This window comes from Trachurus trachurus (genome assembly GCF_905171665.1).
Source record: "Trachurus trachurus genome assembly, chromosome: 16".
NCBI classification, from domain to species: Eukaryota; Metazoa; Chordata; class Actinopteri; order Carangiformes; family Carangidae; genus Trachurus; species Trachurus trachurus.
This window is the reverse complement of record NC_139902.1, coordinates 4,644,567-4,671,271: the sequence shown is the minus strand read 5'-3', so window position 1 is coordinate 4,671,271 and position 26,705 is coordinate 4,644,567. Positions and strand designations below refer to the sequence as shown.

Genomic DNA, 26,705 nt, shown 5'->3' with positions numbered 1-26,705 from the left:
TCTGTAGCGTAGCTCTGAGCAGCTCGCGGCTCTGCTCTGCCATTCTAAAAACAGCTTGCACCGACAATTAAAGGTAATGAACCTACTCCTAAAACTATAGGGATTATGGCAATGGGGCAATTTGGCAAACTATCCCTTCCCTCATTTAAAAAACTAGAATCCACAAATAAGCTGATTAAGTCACTTTGTACAGTGTTTGCACAGTGTATCAAAAGTTACTGCCAGTGCCCACACTCCCCTTTGCCTCCATTTTCTAAGCACATACTGTAGTGATAACGGACACAATCCGCCATAATGAGACACAGAGCATGTTTAAACCATCTGGCCGCGCCCCCAATCTGTGATGTCACAGCAGGTGACTCAATACCCAGGTTTCCCTTACAGTTCCACACACAACATGGAGATGATCTGGTTCTGCCAACTGTTCTCCACAGACTGTGCGATGATGAACATGTTTGATGAGGTGTCGGCTGTTATTTGACTGAACCCTCTGCTCCGTTAACGATCTGCACATATGTACGGTGGAGCAAAACCATCTGTGACTCATCAGGAACATTCACACCTGCTTCTGCTCTTTATTCGTCCCTGGTATTTTCATCTCATCAATATTAAACAATGTCACACCGGTATTTAATATTATTGCACTTGAATGATAACACCATGTGGATGTTATGTAACTGCACATAATTGGCAGCTTCCAGCGGGAAAGGTGAAGGTAGAAGGGGAGACATGGTGCTGTGTGTGATCACTGGTTTTATGTGTAATCTGCATAATGTGCTTTAAATTATACGGGTTATTTGTCTTTATAGAGTCAACACCTGTCAAAAAAAAACTCAGGTCAATTTAGAAATTCACCTCCTCTTCCTCTGATGTTACATCCTTCTGACTTCAGTGTATCAGTGGATTTCCTTGATGAACACATGAGCGGCGTGAAGCTGATTTAAATGAGGATGATGGTGGAGGAGAACAGCACCATCTGCTGTGGACTGATTGTCACTCCCACACATGATCCGGAGGTTGGAGGATGAACTGGTGTGAATAATCTTCCAGCTCAGAGCTGCCACGCTGCACAGCCTCCAGGCTTTCATTTACATTTTTATAAATTCTCTTATCCTCAGTCTGTCTGGCCTTTGTGCATTATCTAAGGAAATCACAAATGGAGACTGGAAATCAAACATTACTAATGTTTTATTGCAACGAGATGCAGAAAATAACAGTGTTGTGCAATGTCACAATCAAAAGGAAAATCACAGTTTAAACAGTATTTGCTCTACAAGAGGTATATATTGTTTTGTTAATGTGCACAGGGACTAGTGTTGAATATAAACATGCAGAGTGATTAGTAAATTAATCATCAGTGCAGCTTTTCTGTTATAACCTGGATTTTAACACAGGAAATTCTATATCATTTGATATAAAACTGTTGAGCACTTTGCCTTTTCCAAAGACAAAGTCATAAAGAGTCTCTAAAAAAAGCTGAAACAACCATTTTGTTGCAATTCTCCAGCAGAAGCTGATGGATGCCACATGTAAATGAGGCTGTGCAGTGTTAATGGTGATTAAAAGACGCTACTGTGGAATTATATCCACTCAGATTCCCGCGGCCATCAGTCGCCTCGTGTCCAGACTCAGTCCACCTTCTTCTTGATGCTGAGCAGCTGAGTGACGCTCTGCAGAGCCCAGTACAGCAGAGAGAGGGAGACAAAGGCCTGGGCAAGGGACAGAGAGACAGACAGAAAAAGAGAAAGAGAGAGGGTCAGAGGTTTAATGTGAACGTGTCTGAATCACAGTTAATGGCTGTGATGCCTCGTATAGGGAAGGGAAGATGTGGCTCTGCTGAGTCTGAGGTCGTCATGTGATCAGCATCGTGTCAACATGTTGGATTATCAGATATTTACATTTCATTTCACAAATCTGTCTGCAACTGAAGATTGTTTCATCATCGATTAATCTGCTAATTATCTCACTTTAACCGATTAATCCATTCAGGCTTATTAGTGTGAGAAAATGCTTTAAATGATCATTTCACATATAAAAAATGTGAAGTGACAGTTTCCCAGTAATCAGAGTTTTTGAGTTTACTGCCACAGACACTGAGGAACCAGTGCAAAGTTGTTTCATTTAGTTTTTCTGCTTTTGAAAATACTTAAATGACTCATTGTTTAATAAATTAAATGCATCTCAGTTGACTTATTGTTTTAGCTTTAAATATCTGGTAAGTGTGACCACAGAGACTAGCACCTTATTACACCTTAAACAGGAAATGTGAATTTGATTGATGCATTAACCCATTCACAATGCATAATATTAATATTTTTTATTAAATGCCTAATTGATCATAGTGTCTCTTCTATTCTAGACTTCTTAAACTGACTGCCCTGAAAGAAATGTAAATTTCATCGTTATCAACATCTAGGCCTACAGAGAAAATGTTTTATCATGGGTGTTAATGACTTAAATTGAAGGATTCATTCAACACCTCTCTAAACACACACATCTGACATCCTTCATGTTGCACCCCGTCTATATTTGTTGACACTGACTTGATATTTTCTCTCCTCTCTTTGAGTTTGGTGACTGGTTTGAGCTTAATTGGAAAATGCAAAATGTGAAAAAAAGAAATATTCCCACTGAGTAAATAAACATGGATAAGAAAGAGCCAAAAGAAAAAAAACAAATAAAAGTGCGACAGGTATAATTTACGATCAGTGAACACAGAGGAAAACACTGTGAGCCAATCTGTAATTGAAAGAAAACAGTGAGACCCCTCAGATGCCGCCGGTCCCGGGACGACGTAGAAAGTGGACCCGGGGGTCAAGGAGCGGGTCCCTCTCCCCAGATGCTCTCACGACGGGGTCAGAGGGGTCGCTGCCGTGGGGGACCTTCGCTATTCGCAGAGAGGAACAGAAACAGCCCTGGCCTCCTTCGCCTCCACCCCCCCCTGCTGCGTTCTGGCCCATAAACTGCATCCTACAACGCAACTCAAGCCAAAACCAGACCGCTGTCCATCACGGACAAAAAAGCCTGATGGGAAAAAAAGTAATGTTTCCTCCTGGACACAACAGCTGTTTTCCTCTGAGAGCAAGCAAGAGAGAGAGAGAGAGAGAGAGAGAGAGAGAGAGAGGAAGAGAGAGAGAGAGAGAGAGAACAACACACACCTCCTCTCTCTGGCTTTTCTACCTGCTCTGAAAGCACATCTACCTCCACTGAGGGAGAATAAAAGCTCGGCGAAGGACGAAACAAAGGAGAAGAAGGGATTTGTAAAAAGGATTCATGACATGTCCGCCCTCCTTTTTTTAGTGGCCCTGATCCTTTAATTGCCGACCGTACGTTTCCTTCTCTTTGTTGGCACAGACGTTACAGAAACATCCCTGTGTAATTTATACAGTTTTAAACTCCAAACCAACCAGCAAACAGATAAATCACAGCATAAACCTGTGTTCAGAGCAGAGGTGGAGTTTAACTTTACAGCACACTCACTTTCTTTAGACTTCTACCCCTGCACATGTTACAAAAACTCATGGGATTATAAAATGTAACATATTCTTATCAAAATTCCTGCTCAGTTAAAATTATCTGCACATCAAAAATGTTGAAATGATACAGAAAAGTATTAGCAAAAATAATATTCACCAACTTTGCTAATGAAAAACGTAAAGTGTCTGTCCTATCTATCTATCTATCTATCTATCTATCTATCTATCTATCTATCTATCTATCTATCTATCTATCTATCTATCTATCTATCTATCTGAGAAGTATTAGAACCAGTGGTATCATTTACAGCTAAAAAAGATTATATTGATAAAGTAGAAGAGTTGAGAGTGGATGTTTCCACTCTTCTTGCATTTTAATGTTGTCTTGTGCTGACAGCAGGGTGATGCCTATGGAGGCTAACTTTACCTCCATCAATTTAATCTGTCATTTCTTGTGATTTTGGGATTTGGGGTTTTTGTGGGCGTGGCTTAGTCCCGTGGACAATGTGGGGCTGTTTTTTCATCTTCTGGACATTTATGCGTTGAATATAATCGCAAGTTGTTTGACGGGTGAGCTTGTTGCTTCAGTTTCAGGTAATTTGTGATATTACGCATATTACCACACTCACATGAAAATCTATGAGAACACCTGCGCATTAGAGAATTATGTTGACAGTCATTTTCTCTAAGGTGTTAATATGCAACAGCAAATACACGAGCAACTCACATCGTCTCAGATCGGTATTAGCTGTCTGACTAATCTTTTAATTAGTTTAATTCATTTATTTTTTTATTCGTAGTTGCACATTGATGCTGGTTTGTGATGTGAATGTAATCAAGTAAAAAATGTCTTTGTACATGTGTTGTGTTTGTCAGTGTTTTAATGTTGTGGCAAGTCTTCTCAGATTTTACTTTCTATTTAATATATTTATCACTGTTCTTTTCTTTTCATGCACTGACAGAAGCTGGTGAGAAACTCTGTATGGAAATATTTAGGAAATTTACAACGTAGTAAATCTTAAATCCTGTTAGAAAACATACAAAGTTAAAAGTTAAGTTCATAAAAAGCCAGTGTGGATGAAACTTGAAATAAAATAAATAAAGCAGCAGTAACTGAGGCTGTGGAGGAATTATTGTTCTAACTTCTCCATCAGGTTTACATGAGCTTGAGGGTAATTGATTTACCTCACAGAGAAATGAAAAATAAATCCCAAAATTCAAATTGTATTGACATTTGTCTTCCGCTACAACTCTAATGGAGAAACCCGCTTCACAACCTGCTTGTCCTGGTTCAGTCCACTCAATCCAGCTTCAACACGAAGGCTACAGGTCTGAATTCCCTGAAGGAAAAACAGATGGACGATTACAAATACATGAAGTTGTGTCGTGTCCGTCTCGGAGACAGATTGGGATCGAGAGTTTTGGCAGAGCCTCGCAAATCACATTTCACTCACACAGACTGAAACATGACAGAGGTTTCTATCAAAGCCGCATGTCCAGGGCACCTATTTTTTCACTGTTTCCATTTCTCCTCATTTGCCCCACTACTATGCGCTACATTTTAATGGACTCTGTAGGAAATCCATGAGGAACAGATTACACAGTGGAAGGAAGCGGGTTTGATCGTCTACAAATAAGCACTCCGGCCAGACAGCAGTGGCTCCCAAAGTGGAGATCTCAGCGAATCAGCTCACACTCACTTGGTTTTGGGCAGAAGGTACTTTGTTAGTGGGAGTAATACAAAAAGCCACAAGGACTTTTCTCTCCACTCAGAGGCTCTTTCTCAGCACCGGACAGATCTGCTTCGGGTGAAAATGGTCGCACCGAGGTTGACAGTCCAGTGCCTTGCTCAATGTGAATCCACTCACAGGTGTTTCAAAAAGTAAATGCTGACAGTGTTGACCTGTCTAACTAACTCTTCTGTGTAGAATAGTTCTTATATCTGGATAAATATTGGATGGTTTGACATGAAATTTACCCTTCAAGCTCCACAGAGGACGAATTGTTTACTTTTCCTCTCACTTTTCATCTGTCCTGCTTGTCTAACACACTGACTAACCAACTTTAGCTAACATGCTAAACAAAAGGTTAACCTGTAAAAAATGAAAGAAATAATAATAATAAATTCATACAGCAGCTTTCACTAAAGGTATAATGTGTAGGAATTCCCCCCATCTAGCGGTGCGGTTGCATATCTGAACGTATTCTTGATGTTGCATTCATGTGAAATCGGGCAGACGTCAGACAGACAACAGACGCTGCATGTAACAGGATAAACAAGCATCTATGTAAACAAGTGGTCCGCCAGCACGAGGTAAAACAATACAGGCCTGACAATATGTTGTCATGGTGATGTGGTATTGTTTACCTGACCCACGTTTTACCGTCTTTCTCCCGTGGAGTAAAATGACATCCGGTTGGTTTGCCGACGGCCGTCTGCACCTGAATGCAACATCAGTGCCCCCGTCCTCTGGTGAGTTTCTATGGTTACCTACGGTCACGCTGCCACTCAACGTAAAACATGGCGATGCAACATGGCCGCCTCGGTTCGGTGCGTCGCCCACTTATGTATTTGTAACGACTTGTAACAAGTCATTCTAAGGTACGAGAAAGCTTTCATTTGTATGCGGGTCAGTGAAATACTTATTTATGAAAGATATACAGGTAATACTCAGAAAATTAGAATATCGTGAAAAAGTTCATTCACTTCCCCATGATTGCGAACTGTACTGAACCAGACAGAGAGCTTTTAAAGGCTCAGGAACCCTTTGCAGGTGTTTTGGATTAATTGGCTGACAATTTGAGCTACAACATTGAACTTTTTCACGATATTCAAATTTTTTGAGATTCTGATTTTGGGGTTTTCATAAGCTGTAAGCCATAATAATCAAAATTCTAACAAATAAAAGCTTGAAATATCTTGCAATGCCTGTTATGAGTCTAAATAATATATTCATTTCACCTTTTAAGTTGAATTACTTAAATGAATGAACGTTTTCACGATATTCTAATTTTCTGAGTATTACCTGTATTTGATTTTTGCTAATAAAAAGCTAAATAAGTTACATACTGGGGCTTTAACTAAATTACAATACAAAATTAAAGCCGCAAGCGGCTATGACGGGCCCTCGTTCCACGCCACTCGGCGTCCCCGCTGCCCCCGGGCCGCTCTTCGAAACCCCCGCGCGCAACCGGACGTGGGCGGCTGCGTCGAGGGCGGTCCCCTCGTCGAACACGTGAAGTTTCGAGCAAATCGGACAACGTACGATGGAGTTACGGCAGGTTTACGGTTCGTCCACCAGGGGGTGGTAACGGGATGTGGGCCGTTGCGTACGGGGTCGTGACCTCATCACACATGTGAAGTTTCGAGCTGATCGGACAATGTCGATGCAAAACACGACATTTCCTGTGTCCACAAGGGGGCGTCTTGAGCGAGCTAGCGTACGATCAAATGGAGGCGTAGAGGGCGGGCCTCTGATCATGTACTGAAATTTTGAAGTGACTACGATCAAGTATGTGGGCGTGGAAGGCAAACGTAATAGCATGGCGACTAAACGAGCTGTTGGCCAACTTTGTCGCCCCCTAGCAGCCACGCCGTTTGACGTAGAGAAAAGCTTTTAATAGTGTTTGACCAGCTTGGTCTCCTGATGATCTGTAGCGAATATGAAGTCAATCGGGCAAAATCCGTGGGAGGTGGCAGTTCACGATGGAGCGCTATTCCTGTCGCCTCCACAAGGGGGCCATTAGCCGTAGCGTCATAGCGTTCATGAAATACTTTCACCAACTTGTTCGGCATGTTTTAGAAGTGGAATGAAGTTGATGGGGTCAACGATGTATTTTTAATGAATTTTAGCGCACTTCCTGTTACCACCGGGGGGCGCTATGAGTGACGTAGGAAAATAATATGTCGGATCGTTCAGGGTCACGCCCTCATCATGTGCACCAAGTTTGAAGCAGCTGCGATCAAATCTGTGGGCGTGTTAGCATTTAAACCTTTTTAGCTGACTCGTGGGACTTGGCCGTGCCCTAGAAGCCACGCCCTTTGAGCTACACACCTGCGGAGCACAAGCCGTAATCAGCTTGGTCTGGAGATGTTCTCGACCCAATTTGAAGTCAATCGGGCGAACTCCCTCGGACGAGTTCGTTTTGCGTCAAAGAAATGCTAACCAAAATGGCCGACTTCCTGTTGGGTTTAGGGCGTGGCTGCAATTCAATTTTTTGTATGTTTGGGTATGATACAGGTGTGTGTCGAGTTTCGTATGTGTACGACAAAGTAAGCGAAATTTGTCTATGGAAAATTTCGGAAAAACTTCAAGGGGGCGCTATTGAGGCATTTAGCCACGCCCATGGGAAACGACTGTATCCGCTGAAAGAGCTCGCCATTCTTGACCTGTGGATGAAATTTCGTGAGGACACGACTTCGTTAAAGCCACGAAAAAGGCAAACGTAATTGTACGATAAAAAATCGCCAGTCGCCGCGGCGGCACACGGACGCCGTTCGTCGTATCTTCACAGTGTTCATAATGTAGCTTCAGCAACTGATTCTGCATGTATTAGAAGTGGAATGAAGTTGATCGGGTGAAGTATGGATTTTTAATTAATTTTTGCGTACTTCCTGTTACCACCGGGGGGCGCTATGAGCCAGGCAGGAAGTCGATACATCAAAACGTTCAGGAAGGAGCCAACGTCATGTCCTTTGAATTTCAAGTGGCTACGACGAAGTATGTGCGCGTATTTGGCAAACGTAATTTAAATTGGGAAGATACACATTCGCCGCGGCGGCACACGGACGCCGTTGCTCGTAGGGTCAAAGTGTTCATGATGTAGCTTCACCATCCGGGTCTGCATGTACTAGAAGTGGAACGAAGTCGATTTGGTCAACTACGTATTTTTAACGAATTTTTGTACGTTTCCTGTTACCACCGGGGGGCGCTATGAGCGACGTAGGCAAATAATATGTCGGATCGTTCAGGGTCTCTCCCTAGATTTTTGCACCAAGTTTGAAGCGTCTACGATCAAGTATGTGGGCATGAGAGCCGTTCGTATTTACATGGCGAGCACCGAAACAGTCGCCAAACTTCGGGGCACGCCAGAGGCCAAGCGCTTTGAGCTACAGACCTGCGGAGCACAAGCTAAGCTCAGCTAGGTCTGACGATGTTCTGGACCCAATTTGGAGCCGATCGGGCGTAACCCCTCGGAGGAGTTCGTTTTGCGTAAACCAACTTTGAAGCAAAATGGCCGACTTCCTGTTGGTTTTAGAGTATGTCATTTTATGAAATTTTTTGAAGATCTCGGGTTGATGAATACGTTTACCAAGTTTCGGACAAATCGGTGTCGCAGACCCTCATTCCCTATGCGCGGTCTAGGGGGCGCTGTGGTGCCATTTGGCCACGCCCACATGCGAGACCACCACAGAATCGCAATTTTCGGGCTTCCCCCCCTGCGTCTAAAATTTGGTGAGTTTTCGAGCATGGCAAAGGGGTCGAAATCGCGTTTTAAGATGGGGAAGCATAAAAATAATAATAATAATTAAAGCCGCAAGCGGCGATGGCGGGCCCTCGCTCGCCCATGCCACCGCGGGGCCTGAGGCACGCCGGGGCCGTGGCGCGGAGCAGAAATGGAGAAAAAACCCGGAAGGAGGCCAAAAATGCAATGTTTCGTTCACCCACCAGGGGGCAGTCACCGCATGTGGTCTGGTGCGTTCAGGGGCCGCCCCTCATCACTCGTGTGAAGTTTGGAGTGAATCGGACAAAGCATGAGGGAGTTATGAGCAGTTAAAGGTTCGTCCACCAGGGGGCAGTAATGGGATGCGTGCAGGTGTGTTCAGGGTCAGCCCCTCATCACACATGTGAAGTTTCTTGGAAATCGGACAAAGCATGAGGGAGTTATGAGCAGTTAAAGGTTCGTCCACTAGGGGGCAGTAATGGGATGCGTGCAGGTGTGTTCAGGGTCAGTCCCTCATCACACATGTGAAGTTTCGTGGAAATCGGACAAAGCATGAGGGAGTTATGAGCAGTTAAAGGTTCGTCCACTAGGGGGCAGTAATGAGATGCGTGCAGGTGTGTTCAGGGTCAGCCCCTCATCACACATGTGAAGTTTCGTGGAAATCGGACAATGTTGATGCAAAAAATGGCACTTCCGGTTTCCACTAGGGGGCCACATGAGCGACACCCCTATCAGATGGAAGAGGTCTCCACCCTGGACCTGTCTATCAATTTTCATGATGATACGAGTTCATTAAAGCCATCAAAAAGCCAAACGTATTTTCATGGCGAGGAATTGATGGTAGCCACGCCCCCACAGGGACGCCATTACTCGTAGCTTCACAGTCTTCATAATGTAGCTTCACCAACTGGTTCTGCATGTTTTACAAGTGGAATGGAGTTGATGGGGTGAACTATGTATTTTTAATGAATTTTTGTTCACTTCCTGTTACCACCGGGGGGCGCTATGAGTTACGTGGGAAGTTAATATATCGGGACGTTCAGGGCGAAGCCATCATCATGTCCAGCAAGTTTGAAGTTGATTGGAAGAAGTATGTGGGCGTGAGAGCCAATCGTATTACATGGCGAGCACGCCAAAGTTAATTGAGCGCTGGAAGCCACGCCCTTTGACCTACGGACTCACGGAGCACAATATAAGCTCAGCTAGGTCTGGAGATGTGGTGTACCTAATTTCAACTTGATCGGGCGAACGCTTTGGGAGGAGTTAATTTTAGGCGGGAAAAATCAAAACCAAAATGGCCGACTTCCTGTTGGGTTGAGGTCAAAAGGTCAAGAGGCTTTTTTGCATATCTGGGTATAATACATATGTGTACCGAATTGTGTTTGTCTACGCCAAAATAAGCGAAATTGTCTATGGGACTTTTTAAAATTTGTAGGGGGCGCTATTTCGCCATTTCGCGTCGGACATGCGCGACGACCCAAAAATATCGAATTTCGGATGAGGCCGGAGGGACATGCAAAGTTAGACAACTATTCCAGTTTGGGAAAGGGGCGAAATTGGGGAAAGAAAAGTCGCGTGAATAATAATAATAATAATAATAAGAATAATAAACATTACAATTTCAATATAGCATTTTTCCCCCTGGGTCTTCCATACCACATGATTACTTCACTACTTGATTACTTTGGGGTCACTTGCACTTTGGGGTCACGTGCACGTTGGGGCATGAACGAATTACAATAGGGCTTTCGCTCTGCGACTTGCAGTCGCCGCTCGGGCCCTAATTAAAGCCGCAAGCGGCTATGACGGGCCCTCGTTCCACGCCACTCGGCGTCCCCGCTACCCCCGGGCCGCTCTTCGAAACCCCCGCGCGCAACCGGACGTGGGCGGCTGCGTCGAGGGCGGTCCCCTCGTCGAACACGTGAAGTTTCGAGCAAATCGGACAACGTACGATGGAGTTACGGCAGGTTTACGGTTCGTCCACCAGGGGGCGGCAACGGGATGTGGGCCGTTGCGTTCGGGGTCGTTACCTCATCACACATGTGAAGTTTCGAGCTGATCGGACAATGTCGATGCAAAACACGACATTTCCTGTGTCCACAAGGGGGCTACTTGAGCGAGCTTGCTTTACGATGAAACGGAGGTGTAGAGGGCGGCCCTCTGATCATGTCCCTAAATTTTGAAGTGACTACGATCAAGTATGTGGGCGTGGAAGGCAAACGTAAAAGGCATGGCGACTAAACGAGCAGTTGGCCAACTTTGTCGCCCCCTAGCAGCCACGCCGTTTGACGTAGAGAAAAGCTTTTAATAGTGGTTGACCAGCTTGGTCTCCTGATGATCTGTAGCGAATATGAAGTCAATCGGGCAAAATCCGTGGGAGGTGGCAGTTCACGATGGAGCGCTATTCCTGTCGCCTCCACAAGGGGGCCATTAGCCGTAGCGTCATAGCGTTCATGAAATACCTTCACCAACTTGTTCGGCATGTTTTAGAAGTGGAATGAAGTTGATGGGGTCAACTATGTATTTTTAATGAATTTTAGCGCACTTCCTGTTACCACCGGGGGGCGCTATGAGTGACGTATGAAAGTAATATGTGGGATCGTTCAGGGTCACGCCCTCATCATGTGCACCAAGTTTGAAGCCGCTGCGATGAAATCTGTGGGCGTGCTAGCATTGCAAAGTTCTTAGCTGAATTCGGGAACTTGGCCGTGCGCTAGCAGTCACGCCCTTTGACCTACACACCTGCGGAGCACAAGCCGTAATCAGCTTAGTCTGGAGATGTTCTGTACCCAATTTGAAGTCAATCGGGCGAACTCCCTCGGACGAGTTCGTTTTGCGTCAAAGAAATGCTAACCAAAATGGCCGACTTCCTGTTGGGTTTAGCGCGTGGCTGCAATTCAATTTTTTGTATGTTTGGGTATGATACACGTGTGTGTCGAGTTTCGTATGTGTACGACAAAGTAAGCGAAATTTGTCTATGGAGAATTTCGGAAAAACTTAAAGGGGGCGCTATTGAGGCATTTAGCCACGCCCATGGGAAACGACTCTATCTGCTGAAAGAGCTCGCCATTCTTGACCTGTGGATGAAATTTCGTGAGGACACGACTTCGTTAAAGCCACGAAAAAGGCAAACGTAATTGTACGATAAAAAATCGCCAGTCGCCGCGGCGGCACACGGACGCCGTTCGTCGTATCTTCACAGCGTTCATAATGTAGCTTCAGCAACTGGTTCTGCATGTATTAGAAGTGGAATGAAGTTGATCGGGTGAAGTATGGATTTTAAATGAATTTTTGCGTACTTCCTGTTACCACCAGGGGGCGCTATGAGCCAGGCAGGAAGTCGATATATCAAAACGTTCAGGGAGGAGCCAATGTCATGTCCTTTGAATTTCGAGTGGCTACGACGAAGTATGTGCGCGTGAATGGCAAACGTAATTTAAATTGGGAAGATACACTTTCGCCGCGACGGCACACGGACGCCGTTGCTCGTAGGGTCAAAGTGTTCATGATGTAGCTTCACCATCCGGGTCTGCATGTATTAGAAGTGGAACGAAGTCGATTTGGTCAACGATGGATTTTTAACGAATTTTTGTACGTTTCCTGTTACCACCGGGGGGCGCTATGAGCGACGTAGGCAAATAATATGTCGGATCGTTCAGGGTCTTGCCATAGATTTTTACACCAAGTTTGAAGCGTCTACGATCAAGTATGTGGGCATGAGAGCCGTTCGTATTTACATGGCGAGCACCAAAACAGTCGCCAAACTTCGGGGCACGCCAGAGGCCAAGCGCTTTGAGCTACAGACCTGCGGAGTACAAGATAAGCTCAGCTAGGTCTGACGATGTTCTCTACCCAATTTGGAGCCGATCGGGCGTAACCCCTCGGAGGAGTTCGTTTTGCGTAAACCAAATTTGAAGCAAAATGGCCGACTTCCTGTTGGTTGTCGGGTATGTCCGTAATGAGATTTTTTGAAGATCTCGGGTTGATGAATATGTTTACCAAGTTTCGGACAAATCGGTGTCGCAGACTGTCATTTCCTATGCGCGGTCTAGGGGGCGCTGTGGTGCCATTTCGCCACGCCCACATGCGAGACTACCACAGAATCGCAATTTTTGGGCTTCCCCCCCTGCGTGTTAAATTTCCTCCGTTTCCCGGCTTGGGAAAGGGGTCGAAATCGCGTTCGAACTCGGGGAATAATAATAATAATAATAATTAAAGCCGCAAGCGGCTATGACGGGCCCTCGTTCCACGCCACTCGGCGTCCCCGCTACCCCCGGGCCGCTCTTCGAAACCCCCGCGCGCAACCGGACGTGGGCGGCTGCGTCGAGGGCGGTCCCCTCGTCGAACACGTGAAGTTTCGAGCAAATCGGACAACGTACGATGGAGTTACGGCAGGTTTACGGTTCGTCCACCAGGGGGCGGTAACGGGATGTGGGCCGTTGTGTTTGGGGTCGTGACCTCATCACACATGTGAAGTTTCGAGCTGATCGGACAATGTCGATGCAAAACACGACATTTCCTGTGTCCACAAGGGGGCGTCTTGAGCGAGCTAGCGTACGATCAAATGGAGGCGTAGAGGGCGGGCCTCTGATCATGTACTGAAATTTTGAAGTGACTACGATCAAGTATGTGGGCGTGGAAGGCAAACGTAATAGCATGGCGACTAAACGAGCTGTTGGCCAACTTTGTCGCCCCCTAGCAGCCACGCCGTTTGACGTAGAGAAAAGCTTTTAATAGTGTTTGACCAGCTTGGTCTCCTGATGATCTGTAGCGAATATGAAGTCAATCGGGCAAAATCCGTGGGAGGTGGCAGTTCACGATGGAGCGCTATTCCTGTCGCCTCCACAAGGGGGCCATTAGCCGTAGCGTCATAGCGTTCATGAAATACTTTCACCAACTTGTTCGGCATGTTTTAGAAGTGGAATGAAGTTGATGGGGTCAACGATGTATTTTTAATGAATTTTAGCGCACTTCCTGTTACCACCGGGGGGCGCTATGAGTGACGTAGGAAAATAATATGTCGGATCGTTCAGGGTCACGCCCTCATCATGTGCACCAAGTTTGAAGCAGCTGCGATCAAATCTGTGGGCGTGATAGCATTTAAACCTTTTTAGCTGACTCGTGGGACTTGGCCGTGCCCTAGCAGCCACGCCCTTTGAGCTACACACCTGCGGAGCACAAGCCGTAATCAGCTTGGTCTGGAGATGTTCTCTACCCAATTTGAAGTCAATCGGGCGAACTCCCTCGGACGAGTTCGTTTTGCGTCAAAGAAATGCTAACCAAAATGGCCGACTTCCTGTTGGGTTTAGGGCGTGGCTGCAATTCAATTTTTTGTATGTTTGGGTATGATACAGGTGTGTGTCGAGTTTCGTATGTGTACGACAAAGTAAGCGAAATTTGTCTATGGAGAATTTCGGAAAAACTTCAAGGGGGCGCTATTGAGGCATTTAGCCACGCCCATGGGAAACGACTGTATCCGCTGAAAGAGCTCGCCATTCTTGACCTGTGGATGAAATTTCGTGAGGACACGACTTCGTTAAAGCCACGAAAAAGGCAAACGTAATTGTACGATAAAAAATCGCCAGTCGCCGCGGCGGCACACGGACGCCGTTCGTCGTATCTTCACAGCGTTCATAATGTAGCTTCAGCAACTGGTTGTGCATGTATTAGAAGTGGAATGAAGTTGATCGGGTGAAGTATGGATTTTTAATTAATTTTTGCGTACTTCCTGTTACCACCGGGGGGCGCTATGAGCCAGGCAGGAAGTCGATACATCAAAACGTTCAGGAAGGAGCCAACGTCATGTCCTTTGAATTTCAAGTGGCTACGACGAAGTATGTGCGCATATTTGGCAAACGTAATTTAAATTGGGAAGATACACATTCGCCGCGGCGGCACACGGACGCCGTTGCTCGTAGGGTCAAAGCGTTCATGATGTAACTTCACCATCCGGGTCTGCATGTACTAGAAGTGGAACGAAGTCGATTTGGTCAACTACGTATTTTTAACGAATTTTTGTACGTTTCCTGTTACCACCGGGGGGCGCTATGAGCGACGTAGGCAAATAATATGTCGGATCGTTCAGGGTCTCTCCATAGATTTTTGCACCAAGTTTGAAGCGTCTACGATCAAGGATGTGGGCATGAGAGCCGTTCGTATTTATATGGCGAGCACCGAAACAGTCGCCAAACTTCCGGGCATGCCAGAGGCCAAGCGCTTTGAGCTACAGACCTGCGGAGCACAAGATAAGCTCAGCTAGGTCTGACGATGTTCTCTACCCAATTTGGAGCCGATCGGGCGTAACCCCTCGGAGGAGTTCGTTTTGCGTAAACAAAGTTTGAAGCAAAATGGCCGACTTCCTGTTGGTTTTCGGGTATGTCTGTAAAGCGATTTTTTGTAGATCTGGGGTTGATGAATATGTTTACCAAGTTTCGGACAAATCGGTGTCGCAGACCCTCATTCCCTATGCGCGGTCTAGGGGGCGCTGTGGTGCCATTTGGCCACGCCCACATGCGAGACCACCACTGAATCGCAATTTTCGGGCTTCCCCCTCTGCGTTTAAAATTTGGTGAGTTTTCGAGCATGGCAAAGGGGTCGAAATCGCGTTCAAACGCGGAGATCCAAAATAATAATAATAATAAACATTACAATATCTGGTGTTTTCGCTGCCAGGTCTATGCAGTACTTGGTTACTTGCTTGCTTACTTGTTGTTACTCGTCGGCTGGCACGTTGACTAATGTGCATGTCGAATTACAATAGGGTCCTCCCTGTGACGTTGTCACTGGCTCGGGCCCTAATAATTAAAGCCGCAAGCGGCTGTGACGGGCCCTCGTTCCACGCCACTCGGCGTCTCGCTATCCCCGGGCCGCTCTTCGAAACCCCCGTGCGCCACCGGATGCGGGCGGCTGCGTCGAGGGCGGTCCCCTCGTCGAATACGTGAAGTTTCGAGCAAATCGGACAATGTACGATGGAGTTACGGCAAGTTTACGGTTTGTCCACCAGGGGGCGGTAACGGGATGTGGGCCGTTGCGTTCGGGGTCGTTACCTCATCACACATGTGAAGTTTTGAGCTGATCGGACAATGTCGATGCAAAATATGGCATTTCCTGTTACCACCAGGGGGCGCTATGAGTGACGAATTAAATTAATATGTCAAATCGTTCAGGGTCACGCCATTATCATATCCAGCAATTTTGAAGCTGCTGCGATCAAATCTGTGGGCGCGATAGCATTTAAACCTTTTTAGCTGAATTCGGGAACTTGGCCGTGCCCTAGCAGCCACGCCCTTTGACCTACACACCTGCGGAGCACAAGCCGTAATCAGCTTAGTCTGGAGATGTTCTCTACCCAATTTGAAGTCGATCGGACGAACTCCATCGGAGGAGTTCGTTTTACGTCAAAAAAATGCTAACCAAAATGGCCGACTTCCTGTTGGGTTTAGGGCGTGGCTCCAATTCAACTTTTTGTATGTTTGGGTATGATACAGGTCTGTGTCGAGTTTCGTATGTGTACGACAAAGTAAGTGAAATTTGTCTATGGAGAATTTCGGAAAAACTTCAAGGGGGCGCTATAGAGGCATTTTTCCACGCCCATGGGAAACGACTCTATCCGCTGAAAGAGCTCGCCATTCTTGACCTGTGGATGAAATTTCGTGAGGACACGAGTTCGTTAAAGCCACGAAAAAGGCAAACGTAATTGTACGATAAAAAATCGTCAGTCGCCGCGGCGGCACACGGACGCCGTTCGTCGTATCTTCACAGCGTTCATAATGTAGCTTCAGCAACTGGTTCTGCATGTATTAGAAGTGGAATGAAGTTGATCGGGTGAAGTATGGATTTTTAATGAATTTTTGCGTACTTCCTGTTACCACCGGGGGGCGCTATGAGCCAGGCAGGAAGTCGATACATCAAAACGTTCAGGGAGGAGCCAACGTCATGTCCTTTGAATTTCAAGTGGCTACGACGAAGTATGTGCGCGTAATTGGCAAACGTAATTTAAATTGGGAAGATACACATTCGCCGCGGCGGCACACGGACGCCGTTGCTCGTAGGGTCAAAGCGTTCATGATGTAGCTTAACCATCCGGGTCTTCATGTATTAGAAGTGGAACGAAGTCGATTTGGTCAACTACGTATTTTTAACGAATTTTTGTACGTTTCCTGTTACCACCGGGGGGCGCTATGAGCGACGTAGGCAAATAATATGTCGGATCGTTCAGGGTCTCTCCATAGATTTTTGCACCAAGTTTGAATCGTCTACGATAAAGTATGTGGGCATGAGAGCCAATCGTATTTACATGGCGAGCACCGAAACAGTCGCCAAACTTTGGGGCACGCCAGAGGCCAAGCGCTTTGAGCTACAGACCTGCGGAGCACAAGTTAAGCTCAGCTAGGTCTGACGATGTTCTCTACCCAATTTGGAGCCGATCGGGCGTAACCCCTAGGAGGAGTTCGTTTTGCGTAAACCAACTTTGAAGCAAAATGGCCGACTTCCTGTTGGTTTTCGGGTATGTCGATACTGAGATTTTTTGAAGATCTCGGGTTGATGAATATGTTTACCAAGTTTCGGACAAATCGGTGACGCAGACCCTCATTCCCTATGCGCGGTCTAGGGGGCGCTGTGGTGCCATTTGGCCACGCCCACATGCGAGACCACCACTCAACGCTAAGTTGCCACAGGCCCCACGTGCGTGCAAAATGTCGTCCGTTTCTCGGCTTGGGAAAGGGGTCCAAATGGCGTTCGAAGTGGACAAAAAAGAATAATAATAATAATTAAAGCCGCAAGCGGCTATGACGGGCCCTCGCTCCACGCCACTCGGCGTCCCGCTCCCACGAACCCCCGGTAACCGCTTCCCCCGGGGCGCTCTTCGAAACCCCCGCGCGCCACCGGACGTGGGCGGCTGCGTCGAGGGCGGTCCCCTCGTCGAACACGCGAAGTTTCGAGCAAATCGGACAACGTAAGATGGAGTTACGGCAAGTTTACGGTTCGTCCACCAGGGGGCAGTAACGGGATGTGGGCCGTTGCGTTCGGGGTCGTTGCCTCATCAAACACGTGAAGTTTCGAGCAAATCGGACAATGTACGATGGAGTTACGGCAAGTTTACGGTTCGTCCACCAGGGGGCAGTAACAGGATGTGGGCCGTTGTGTTCTGGGTCGTTACCTCATCAAACACGTGAAGTTTCGAGCAAATCGGACAATGTACGATGGAGTTACGGCAAGTTTACGGTTCGTCCACCAGGGGGCAGTAACGGGATGTGTGCCGTTGCTTTCGGGGTCGTTACCTCATCACACACGTGAAGTTTCGAGCAAATCGGACAATGTCGATGCAAAATATGTCATTTCCTGTTACCACCGGGGGGCGCTATGAGTGACGTCTGAAAGTAATATGTCGGATCGTTCAGGGTCACGTCATCATCATGTGCACCAAGTTTGAAGCCGCTGCGATCAAATCTGTGGGCGCGATAGCATTTAAACCTTTTTAGCTGAATCGCGGAACTTGGCCGTGCGCTAGCAGCCACGCCCTTTGACCTACACACCTGCGGAGCACAAGCCGTAATCAGCTTAGCCTGGAGATGTTCTGTACCCAATTTGAAGTGAATCGGGCGAACTCCCTCGGAGGAGTTCGTTTTGCGTCAAAGAAATGCTAACCAAAATGGCCGACTTCCTGTTGGGTTTAGGGCGTGGCTCCAATTCAATTTTTTGTATGTTTGGGTATGATACAGGTGTGTGTCGAGTTTCGTATGTGTACGGCAAAGTAAGCGAAATTTGTCTATGGAGAATTTCGGAAAAACTTCAAGGGGGCGCTATTGAGGCATTTTGCCACGCCCATGGGAAACGACTCTATCCAGTGAAAGAGCTCGCCATTCTTGACCTGTGGATGAAATTTCGTGAGGACACGACTTCGTTAAAGCCACGAAAAAGGCAAACGTAATTGGACGATAAAAAATCGTCAGTCGCCGCGGCGGCACACGGACGCCGTTCGTCGTATCTTCACAGCGTTCATAATGTAGCTTCAGCAACTGGTTCTGCATGTATTAGAAGTGGAATGAAGTTGATCGGGTGAAGTATGGATTTTTAATGAATTTTTGCGTACTTCCTGTTACCACCGGGGGGCGCTATGAGCCAGGCAGGAAGTCGATACATCAAAACGTTCAGGGCGGAGCCAACGTCATGTCCTTTGAATTTCAAGTGGCTACGACGAAGTATGTGCGCGTAATTGGCAAACGTAATTTAAATTGGGAAGATACACATTCGCCGCCGCGGCACATGGACGCCGTTGCTCGTAGGGTCAAAGCGTTCATGATGTAGCTTCACCATCCGGGTCTGCATGTACTAGAAGTGGAACGAAGTCGATTTGGTCAACTACGTATTTTTAACGAATTTTTGTACGTTTCCTGTTACCACCGGGGGGCGCTATGAGCGACGTAGGCAAATAATATGTCGGATCGTTCAGGGTCTCGCCATAGATTTTTGCACCAAGTTTGAAGCGTCTACGATCAAGTATGTGGGCATGAGAGCCTTTCGTATTTACATGGCGAGCACCGAAACAGTCGCCAAACTTCGGGGCACGCCAGAGGCCAAGCCCTTTGAGCTACAGACCTGCGGAGTACAAGTTAAGCTCAGCTAGGTCTGACGATGTTCTGGACCCAATTTGGAGCCGATCGGGCGTAATCCCTCGGAGGAGTTCGTTTTGCGTAAAATAAATGCTAACCAAAATGGCCGACTTCCTGTTGGTTTTTGCGCTTCGCACGAAACAAATTTTTTTCATGTCTGGGTATGATACATATGTGTACCAAGTTTGGGCAGCCTGCGGGAAAAAAAATTTTGATCCCTATGGCCGGGGGTCAAAAGTTCTAGGGGGCGCTGTTGTGCCAATTTGCCCCGCCCACAAACGGCGATAGCATCAGACGTCAATTTTCGCAAGACCCGACGTGTGTCCCAAGTTTCGTCCGTTTCTCGGCTTGGCAAAGGGGTCAAATTGGGGTTTAAAGAGGGGGAATAATAATAATAATAATAATTAAAGCCGCAAGCGGCTATGACGGGCCCTCGTTCCACGCCACTCGGCGTCCCCGCTACCCCCGGGCCGCTCTTCGAAACCCCCGCGCGCAACCGGACGTGGGCGGCTGCGTCGAGGGCGGTCCCCTCGTCGAACACGTGAAGTTTTGAGCAAATCGGACAACGTGCGATGGAGTTACGGCAGGTTTACGGTTCGTCCACCAGGGGGCGGTAACGGGATGTGGGCCGTTGTGTTTGGGGTCGTGACCTCATCACACATGTGAAGTTTCGAGCAAATCGGACAATGTACGATGGAGTTACGGCAAGTTTACGGTTTGTCCACCAGGGGGCAGTAACGGGATGTGGGCCGTTGCGTCCGGGGTCGTTACCTCATCAAACACGTGAAGTTTCGAGCAAATCGGACAATGTACGATGGAGTTAGGGCAAGTTTACGGTTCGTCCACCAGGGGGCAGTAACGGGATGTGTGCCGTTGCGTTCGGGGTCGTTACCTCATCATACATGTGAAGTTTCGAGCAAATCGGACAATATCGATGCAAAATATGTCATTTCCTGTTTCCACCGGGGGGCGCTATGAGTGACGTAGGAAAATAATATGTCGGATCGTTCAGGGTCACGCCCTCATCATGTGCACCAAGTTTGAAGCCGCTGCGATCAAATCTGTGGGCGTGATAGCATTGCAAACTTCTTAGCTGAATTCGGCAACTTGGCCGTGCGCTAGCAGCCACGCCCTTTGACCTACACACCTGCGGAGCACAAGCCGTAATCAGCTTAGTCTGGAGATGTTCTCGCCCCAATTTGAAGTCAATCGGGCGAACTCCCTCGGAGGAGTTCGTTTTGCGTCAAAGAAATGCTAACCAAAATGGCCGACTTCCTGTTGGGTTGAGGGCGTGGCTCCAATTCAATTTTTTGTATGTTTGGGTATGATACAGGTGTGTGTCGAGTTTCGTATGTGTACGACAAAGTAAGCGAAATTTGTCTATGGAGAATTTCGGAAAAACTTCAAGGGGGCGCTATTGAGGCATTTAGCCACGCCCATGGGAAACGACTCTATCCGCTGAAAGAGCTCGCCATTCTTGACCTGTGGATGAAATTTCGTGAGGATACGACTTCGTTAAAGCCACGAAAAAGGCAAACGTAATTGTACGATAAAAAATCGTCAGTCGCCGCGGCGGCACACGGACGCCGTTCGTCGTATCTTCACAGCGTTCATAATGTAGCTTCAGCAACTGGTTGTGCATGTATTAGAAGTGGAATGAAGTTGATTGGGTGAAGTATGGATTTTTAATGATTTTTTGCGTACTTCCTGTTACCACCGGGGGGCGCTATGAGTCAGCCAGGAAGTCGATACATCAAAACGTTCAGGGAGGAGCCAACGTCATGTCCTTTGAATTTCAAGTGGCTACGACGAAGTATGTGCGCGTATTTGGCAAACGTAATTTAAATTGGGAAGATACACATTCGCCGCGGCGGCACACGGACGCCGTTGCTCGTAGGGTCAAAGTGTTCATGATGTAGCTTCACCATCCGGGTCTGCATGTACTAGAAGTGGAACGAAGTCGATTTGGTCAACTACGTATTTTTAACGAATTTTTGTACGTTTCCTGTTACCACCGGGGGGCGCTATGAGCGACGTAGGCAAATAATATGTCGGATCGTTCAGGGTCTCTCCATAGATTTTTGCACCAAGTTTGAAGCGTCTACGATCAAGTATGTGGGCATGAGAGCCGTTCGTATTTACATGGCGAGCACCGAAACAGTCGCCAAACTTCGGGGCACGCCAGAGGCCAACCCCTTTGAGCTACAGACCTGCGGAGTACAAGTTAAGCTCAGCTAGGTCTGACGATGTTCTGGACCCAATTTGGAGCCGATCGGGCGTAATCCCTCGGAGGAGTTCGTTTTGCGTAATTGAAATGCTAACCAAAATGGCCGACTTCCTGTTGAGTTTCGGGCTTCGCCATAAGAGGATTTTTTGTTCAACTCGCATTGATAAATATGTGTGCTGACTTTCGTCCGCTTTTATTAACGTCATTTTTTTCCCTATGGGTTTTTGAAAAGTTTGTAGGGGGCGCTATTTTGCCATTTGGCCACGCCCACATGCGAGACCACCACTCAACGCTAAGTTGCCACAGGTCCCACGGGCGTACAAAATGTCCTCCGTTTCTCGGCTTGGGAAAGGGGTCGAAATGGCGTTTCAAATCGGTAAAAAGGAATAATAATAATAATAATTAAAGCCGCAAGCGGCGATGGACGGCCCTCGCTCGCCCATGCCACCGCGGGGCCTGAGGCACGCCGGGGCAGTGGCGCGGACCAGAAATGGAGAAAAAACCCGGAAGGAGGCCAAAAACGCAATGTTTCGTTCATCCACCAGGGGGCAGTCACCGCATGTGGTCTGGTGCGTTCAGGGGCCGCCCCTCATCACTCGTGTGAAGTTTGGAGTGAATCGGACAAAGCATGAGGGAGTTATGAGCTGTTAAAGGTTCGTCCACTAGGGGGCAGTAATGGGATGCGTGCAGGTGTGTTCAGGGTCAGCCCCTCATCACACATGTGAAGTTTGGAGTGAATCGGACAAAGCATGAGGGAGTTATGAGCTGTTAAAGGTTCGTCCACTAGGGGGCAGTAATGGGATGCGTGCAGGTGTGTTCAGGGTCAGCCCCTCATCACACATGTGAAGTTTCGTGGAAATCGGACAATGTTGATGCAAAAAAATGGCACTTCCGGTTTCCACTAGGGGGCCACATGAGCGACACCCCTATCAGATGGAAGAGGTCTCCACCCTGGACCTGTGTATCAATTTTCATGATGATACGAGTTCATTAAAGCCATCAAAAAGCCAAACGTATTTTCATGGCGAGGAATTGATGGTAGCCACGCCCCCACAGGGACGCCATTACTCGTAGCTTCACAGTCTTCATAATGTAGCTTCACCAACTGGTTCTGCATGTTTTAGAAGTGGAATGAAGTTGATGGGGTCAACTATGTATTTTTAATGAATTTTAGTTCACTTCCTGTTACCACCGGGGGGCGCTATGAGTTACGTGGGAAGTTAATATATCGGGACGTTCAGGGCGAAGCCATCATCATGTCCAGCAAGTTTGAAGTTGATTGGATGAAGTATGTGGGCGTGAGAGCCAATCGTATTACATGGCGAGCACGCCAAAGTTAATTGAGCGCTGTCAGCCACGCCCTTTGACCTACGGACTCACGGAGCACAAGATAAGCTCAGCTAGGTCTGGAGATGTGGTGTACCTAATTTCAACTTGATCGGGCGAACGCTGTGGGAGGAGTTAGTTTTAGGCGGGAAAAATCAAAACCAAAATGGCCGACTTCCTGTTGGGTTGAGGTCATGAGGTCAAGAGGCTTTTTTGCATATCTGGGTATAATACATATGTGTACCAAATTTTGTGAGCATTGGACAAAGTTAGCAAAATTCCCTATGGGAATTTTTAAAACTTGTAGGGGGCGCTATTTCGCCATTTCGCGTCGGACATGTGCGACCACCACAAAATATCGAATTTCGGATGAGGCCGGACGTCCTACCAAAAATTCACGCATTTTCGAGTTGGGGAAAGGGGCCAAATTGGGGTTTAAAGACCGCAAGAATAATAAATAAGAATAATAATAAACAGCGCGATTTCAATAGCCCCTCGGGCGAGTGCTACTCGCCGCTCGGGCCTAATAATAATTAAAGCCGCAAGCGGCTATGACGGGCCCTCGTTCCACGCCACTCGGCGTCCCCGCTACCCCCGGGCCGCTCTTCGAAACCCCCGCGCGCAACCGGACGTGGGCGGCTGCGTCGAGGGCGGTCCCCTCGTCGAACACGTGAAGTTTTGAGCAAATCGGACAACGTGCGATGGAGTTACGGCAGGTTTACGGTTCGTCCACCAGGGGGCGGTAACGGGATGTGGGCCGTTGTGTTTGGGGTCGTGACCTCATCACACATGTGAAGTTTCGAGCAAATCGGACAATGTACGATGGAGTTACGGCAAGTTTACGGTTCGTCCACCAGGGGGCAGTAACGGGATGTGGGCCGTTGCGTCCGGGGTCGTTACCTCATCAAACACGTGAAGTTTCGAGCAAATCGGACAATGTACGATGGAGTTAGGGCAAGTTTACGGTTCGTCCACCAGGGGGCAGTAACGGGATGTGTGCCGTTGCGTTCGGGGTCGTTACCTCATCATACATGTGAAGTTTCGAGCAAATCGGACAATATCGATGCAAAATATGTCATTTCCTGTTACCACCGGGGGGCGCTATGAGTGACGTAGGAAAATAATATGTCGGATCGTTCAGGGTCACGCCCTCATCATGTGCACCAAGTTTGAAGCCGCTGCGATCAAATCTGTGGGCGTGATAGCATTGCAAACTTCTTAGCTGAATTCGGCAACTTGGCCGTGCGCTAGCAGCCACGCCCTTTGACCTACACACCTGCGGAGCACAAGCCGTAATCAGCTTAGTCTGGAGATGTTCTCGCCCCAATTTGAAGTCAATCGGGCGAACTCCCTCGGAGGAGTTCGTTTTGCGTCAAAGAAATGCTAACCAAAATGGCCGACTTCCTGTTGGGTTGAGGGCGTGGCTCCAATTCAATTTTTTGTATGTTTGGGTATGATACAGGTGTGTGTCGAGTTTCGTATGTGTACGACAAAGTAAGCGAAATTTGTCTATGGAGAATTTCGGAAAAACTTCAAGGGGGCGCTATTGAGGCATTTAGCCACGCCCATGGGAAACGACTCTATCCGCTGAAAGAGCTCGCCATTCTTGACCTGTGGATGAAATTTCGTGAGGACACGACTTCGTTAAAGCCACGAAAAAGGCAAACGTAATTGTACGATAAAAAATCGTCAGTCGCCGCGGCGGCACACGGACGCCGTTCGTCGTATCTTCACAGCGTTCATAATGTAGCTTCAGCAACTGGTTGTGCATGTATTAGAAGTGGAATGAAGTTGATTGGGTGAAGTATGGATTTTTAATGATTTTTTGCGTACTTCCTGTTACCACCGGGGGGCGCTATGAGCCAGCCAGGAAGTCGATACATCAAAACGTTCAGGGAGGAGCCAACGTCATGTCCTTTGAATTTCAAGTGGCTACGACGAAGTATGTGCGCGTATTTGGCAAACGTAATTTAAATTGGGAAGATACACATTCGCCGCGGCGGCACACGGACGCCGTTGCTCGTAGGGTCAAAGTGTTCATGATGTAGCTTCACCATCCGGGTCTGCATGTACTAGAAGTGGAACGAAGTCGATTTGGTCAACTACGTATTTTTAACGAATTTTTGTACGTTTCCTGTTACCACCGGGGGGCGCTATGAGCGACGTAGGCAAATAATATGTCGGATCGTTCAGGGTCTCTCCATAGATTTTTGCACCAAGTTTGAAGCGTCTACGATCAAGTATGTGGGCATGAGAGCCGTTCGTATTTACATGGCGAGCACCGAAACAGTCGCCAAACTTCGGGGCACGCCAGAGGCCAACCCCTTTGAGCTACAGACCTGCGGAGTACAAGTTAAGCTCAGCTAGGTCTGACGATGTTCTGGACCCAATTTGGAGCCGATCGGGCGTAATCCCTCGGAGGAGTTCGTTTTGCGTAATTGAAATGCTAACCAAAATGGCCGACTTCCTGTTGAGTTTCGGGCTTCGCCATAAGAGGATTTTTTGTTCAACTCGCATTGATAAATATGTGTGCTGACTTTCGTCCGCTTTTATTAACGTCATTTTTTTCCCTATGGGTTTTTGAAAAGTTTGTAGGGGGCGCTATTTTGCCATTTGGCCACGCCCACATGCGAGACCACCACTCAACGCTAAGTTGCCACAGGTCCCACGGGCGTACAAAATGTCCTCCGTTTCTCGGCTTGGGAAAGGGGTCGAAATGGCGTTTCAAATCGGTAAAAAGGAATAATAATAATAATAATAATAATAATAATAATAATAAACATTTGCATTTCGGGGTTTTTTGCGCCAGGTCTATGCAGTACTTGGTTACTTGCTTGCTTACTTGTTGTTACTCGTCGGCTGGCACGTTGACTTATGTGCATGTCGAATTACAATAGGGTCCTCCCTGGGACGTTGTCACAGGCTCGGGCCCTAATAATAATAATAATTAAAGCCGCAAGCGGCTATGACGGGCCCTCGTTCCACGCCACTCGGCGTCCCCGCTACCCCCGGGCCGCTCTTCGAAACCCCCGCGCGCAACCGGACGTGGGCGGCTGCGTCGAGGGCGGTCCCATCGTCGAACACGTGAAGTTTCGAGCAAATCGGACAACGTACAACGGAGTTACGGCAGGTTTACGGTTCGTCCACAAGGGGGCGGTAACGGGATGTGGGCCGTTGTGTTTGGGGTCGTGACCTCATCACACATGTGAAGTTTCGAGCTGATCGGACAATGTCGATGCAAAACACGACATTTCCTGTGTCCACAAGGGGGCGTCTTGAGCGAGCTAGCGTACGATCAAATGGAGGCGTAGAGGGCGGGCCTCTGATCATGTACTGAAATTTTGAAGTGACTACGACCAAGTATGTGGTGGTGGAAGGCAAACGTAATAGCATGGCGACTAAACGAGCAGTTGACCAACTTTGTCGCCCCCTAGCAGCCACGCCGTTTGACGTAGAGAAAAGCTTTTAATAATGTTTGACCAGCTTGGTCTCCTGATGATCTGTAGCGAATATGAAGTCAATCGGGCAAAATCCGTGGGAGGTGGCAGTTCACGATGGAGCGCTATTCCTGTCGCCTCCACAAGGGGGCCATTAGCCGTAGCGCCATAGTGTTCATGA

The 26,705-nt window shown here is 47.5% G+C and overlaps 1 protein-coding gene across 1 annotated transcript in view; it reads right to left on the bottom strand.

The window, feature by feature from the left end:
* Positions 1 to 1,170: 1,170 nt before the first annotated feature.
* The window catches only part of agmo (alkylglycerol monooxygenase), a 95,830-nt gene continuing 70,295 nt past the window's right edge, over positions 1,171 to 26,705 (bottom strand). Inside the window, exon 13 of the mRNA XM_083989786.1 lies at positions 1,171 to 1,709. Coding sequence (XP_083845912.1) covers positions 1,629 to 1,709 — 81 coding nt within the window. The 3' untranslated portion in view covers positions 1,171 to 1,628. The remainder of the gene's footprint in view (positions 1,710 to 26,705) is intronic.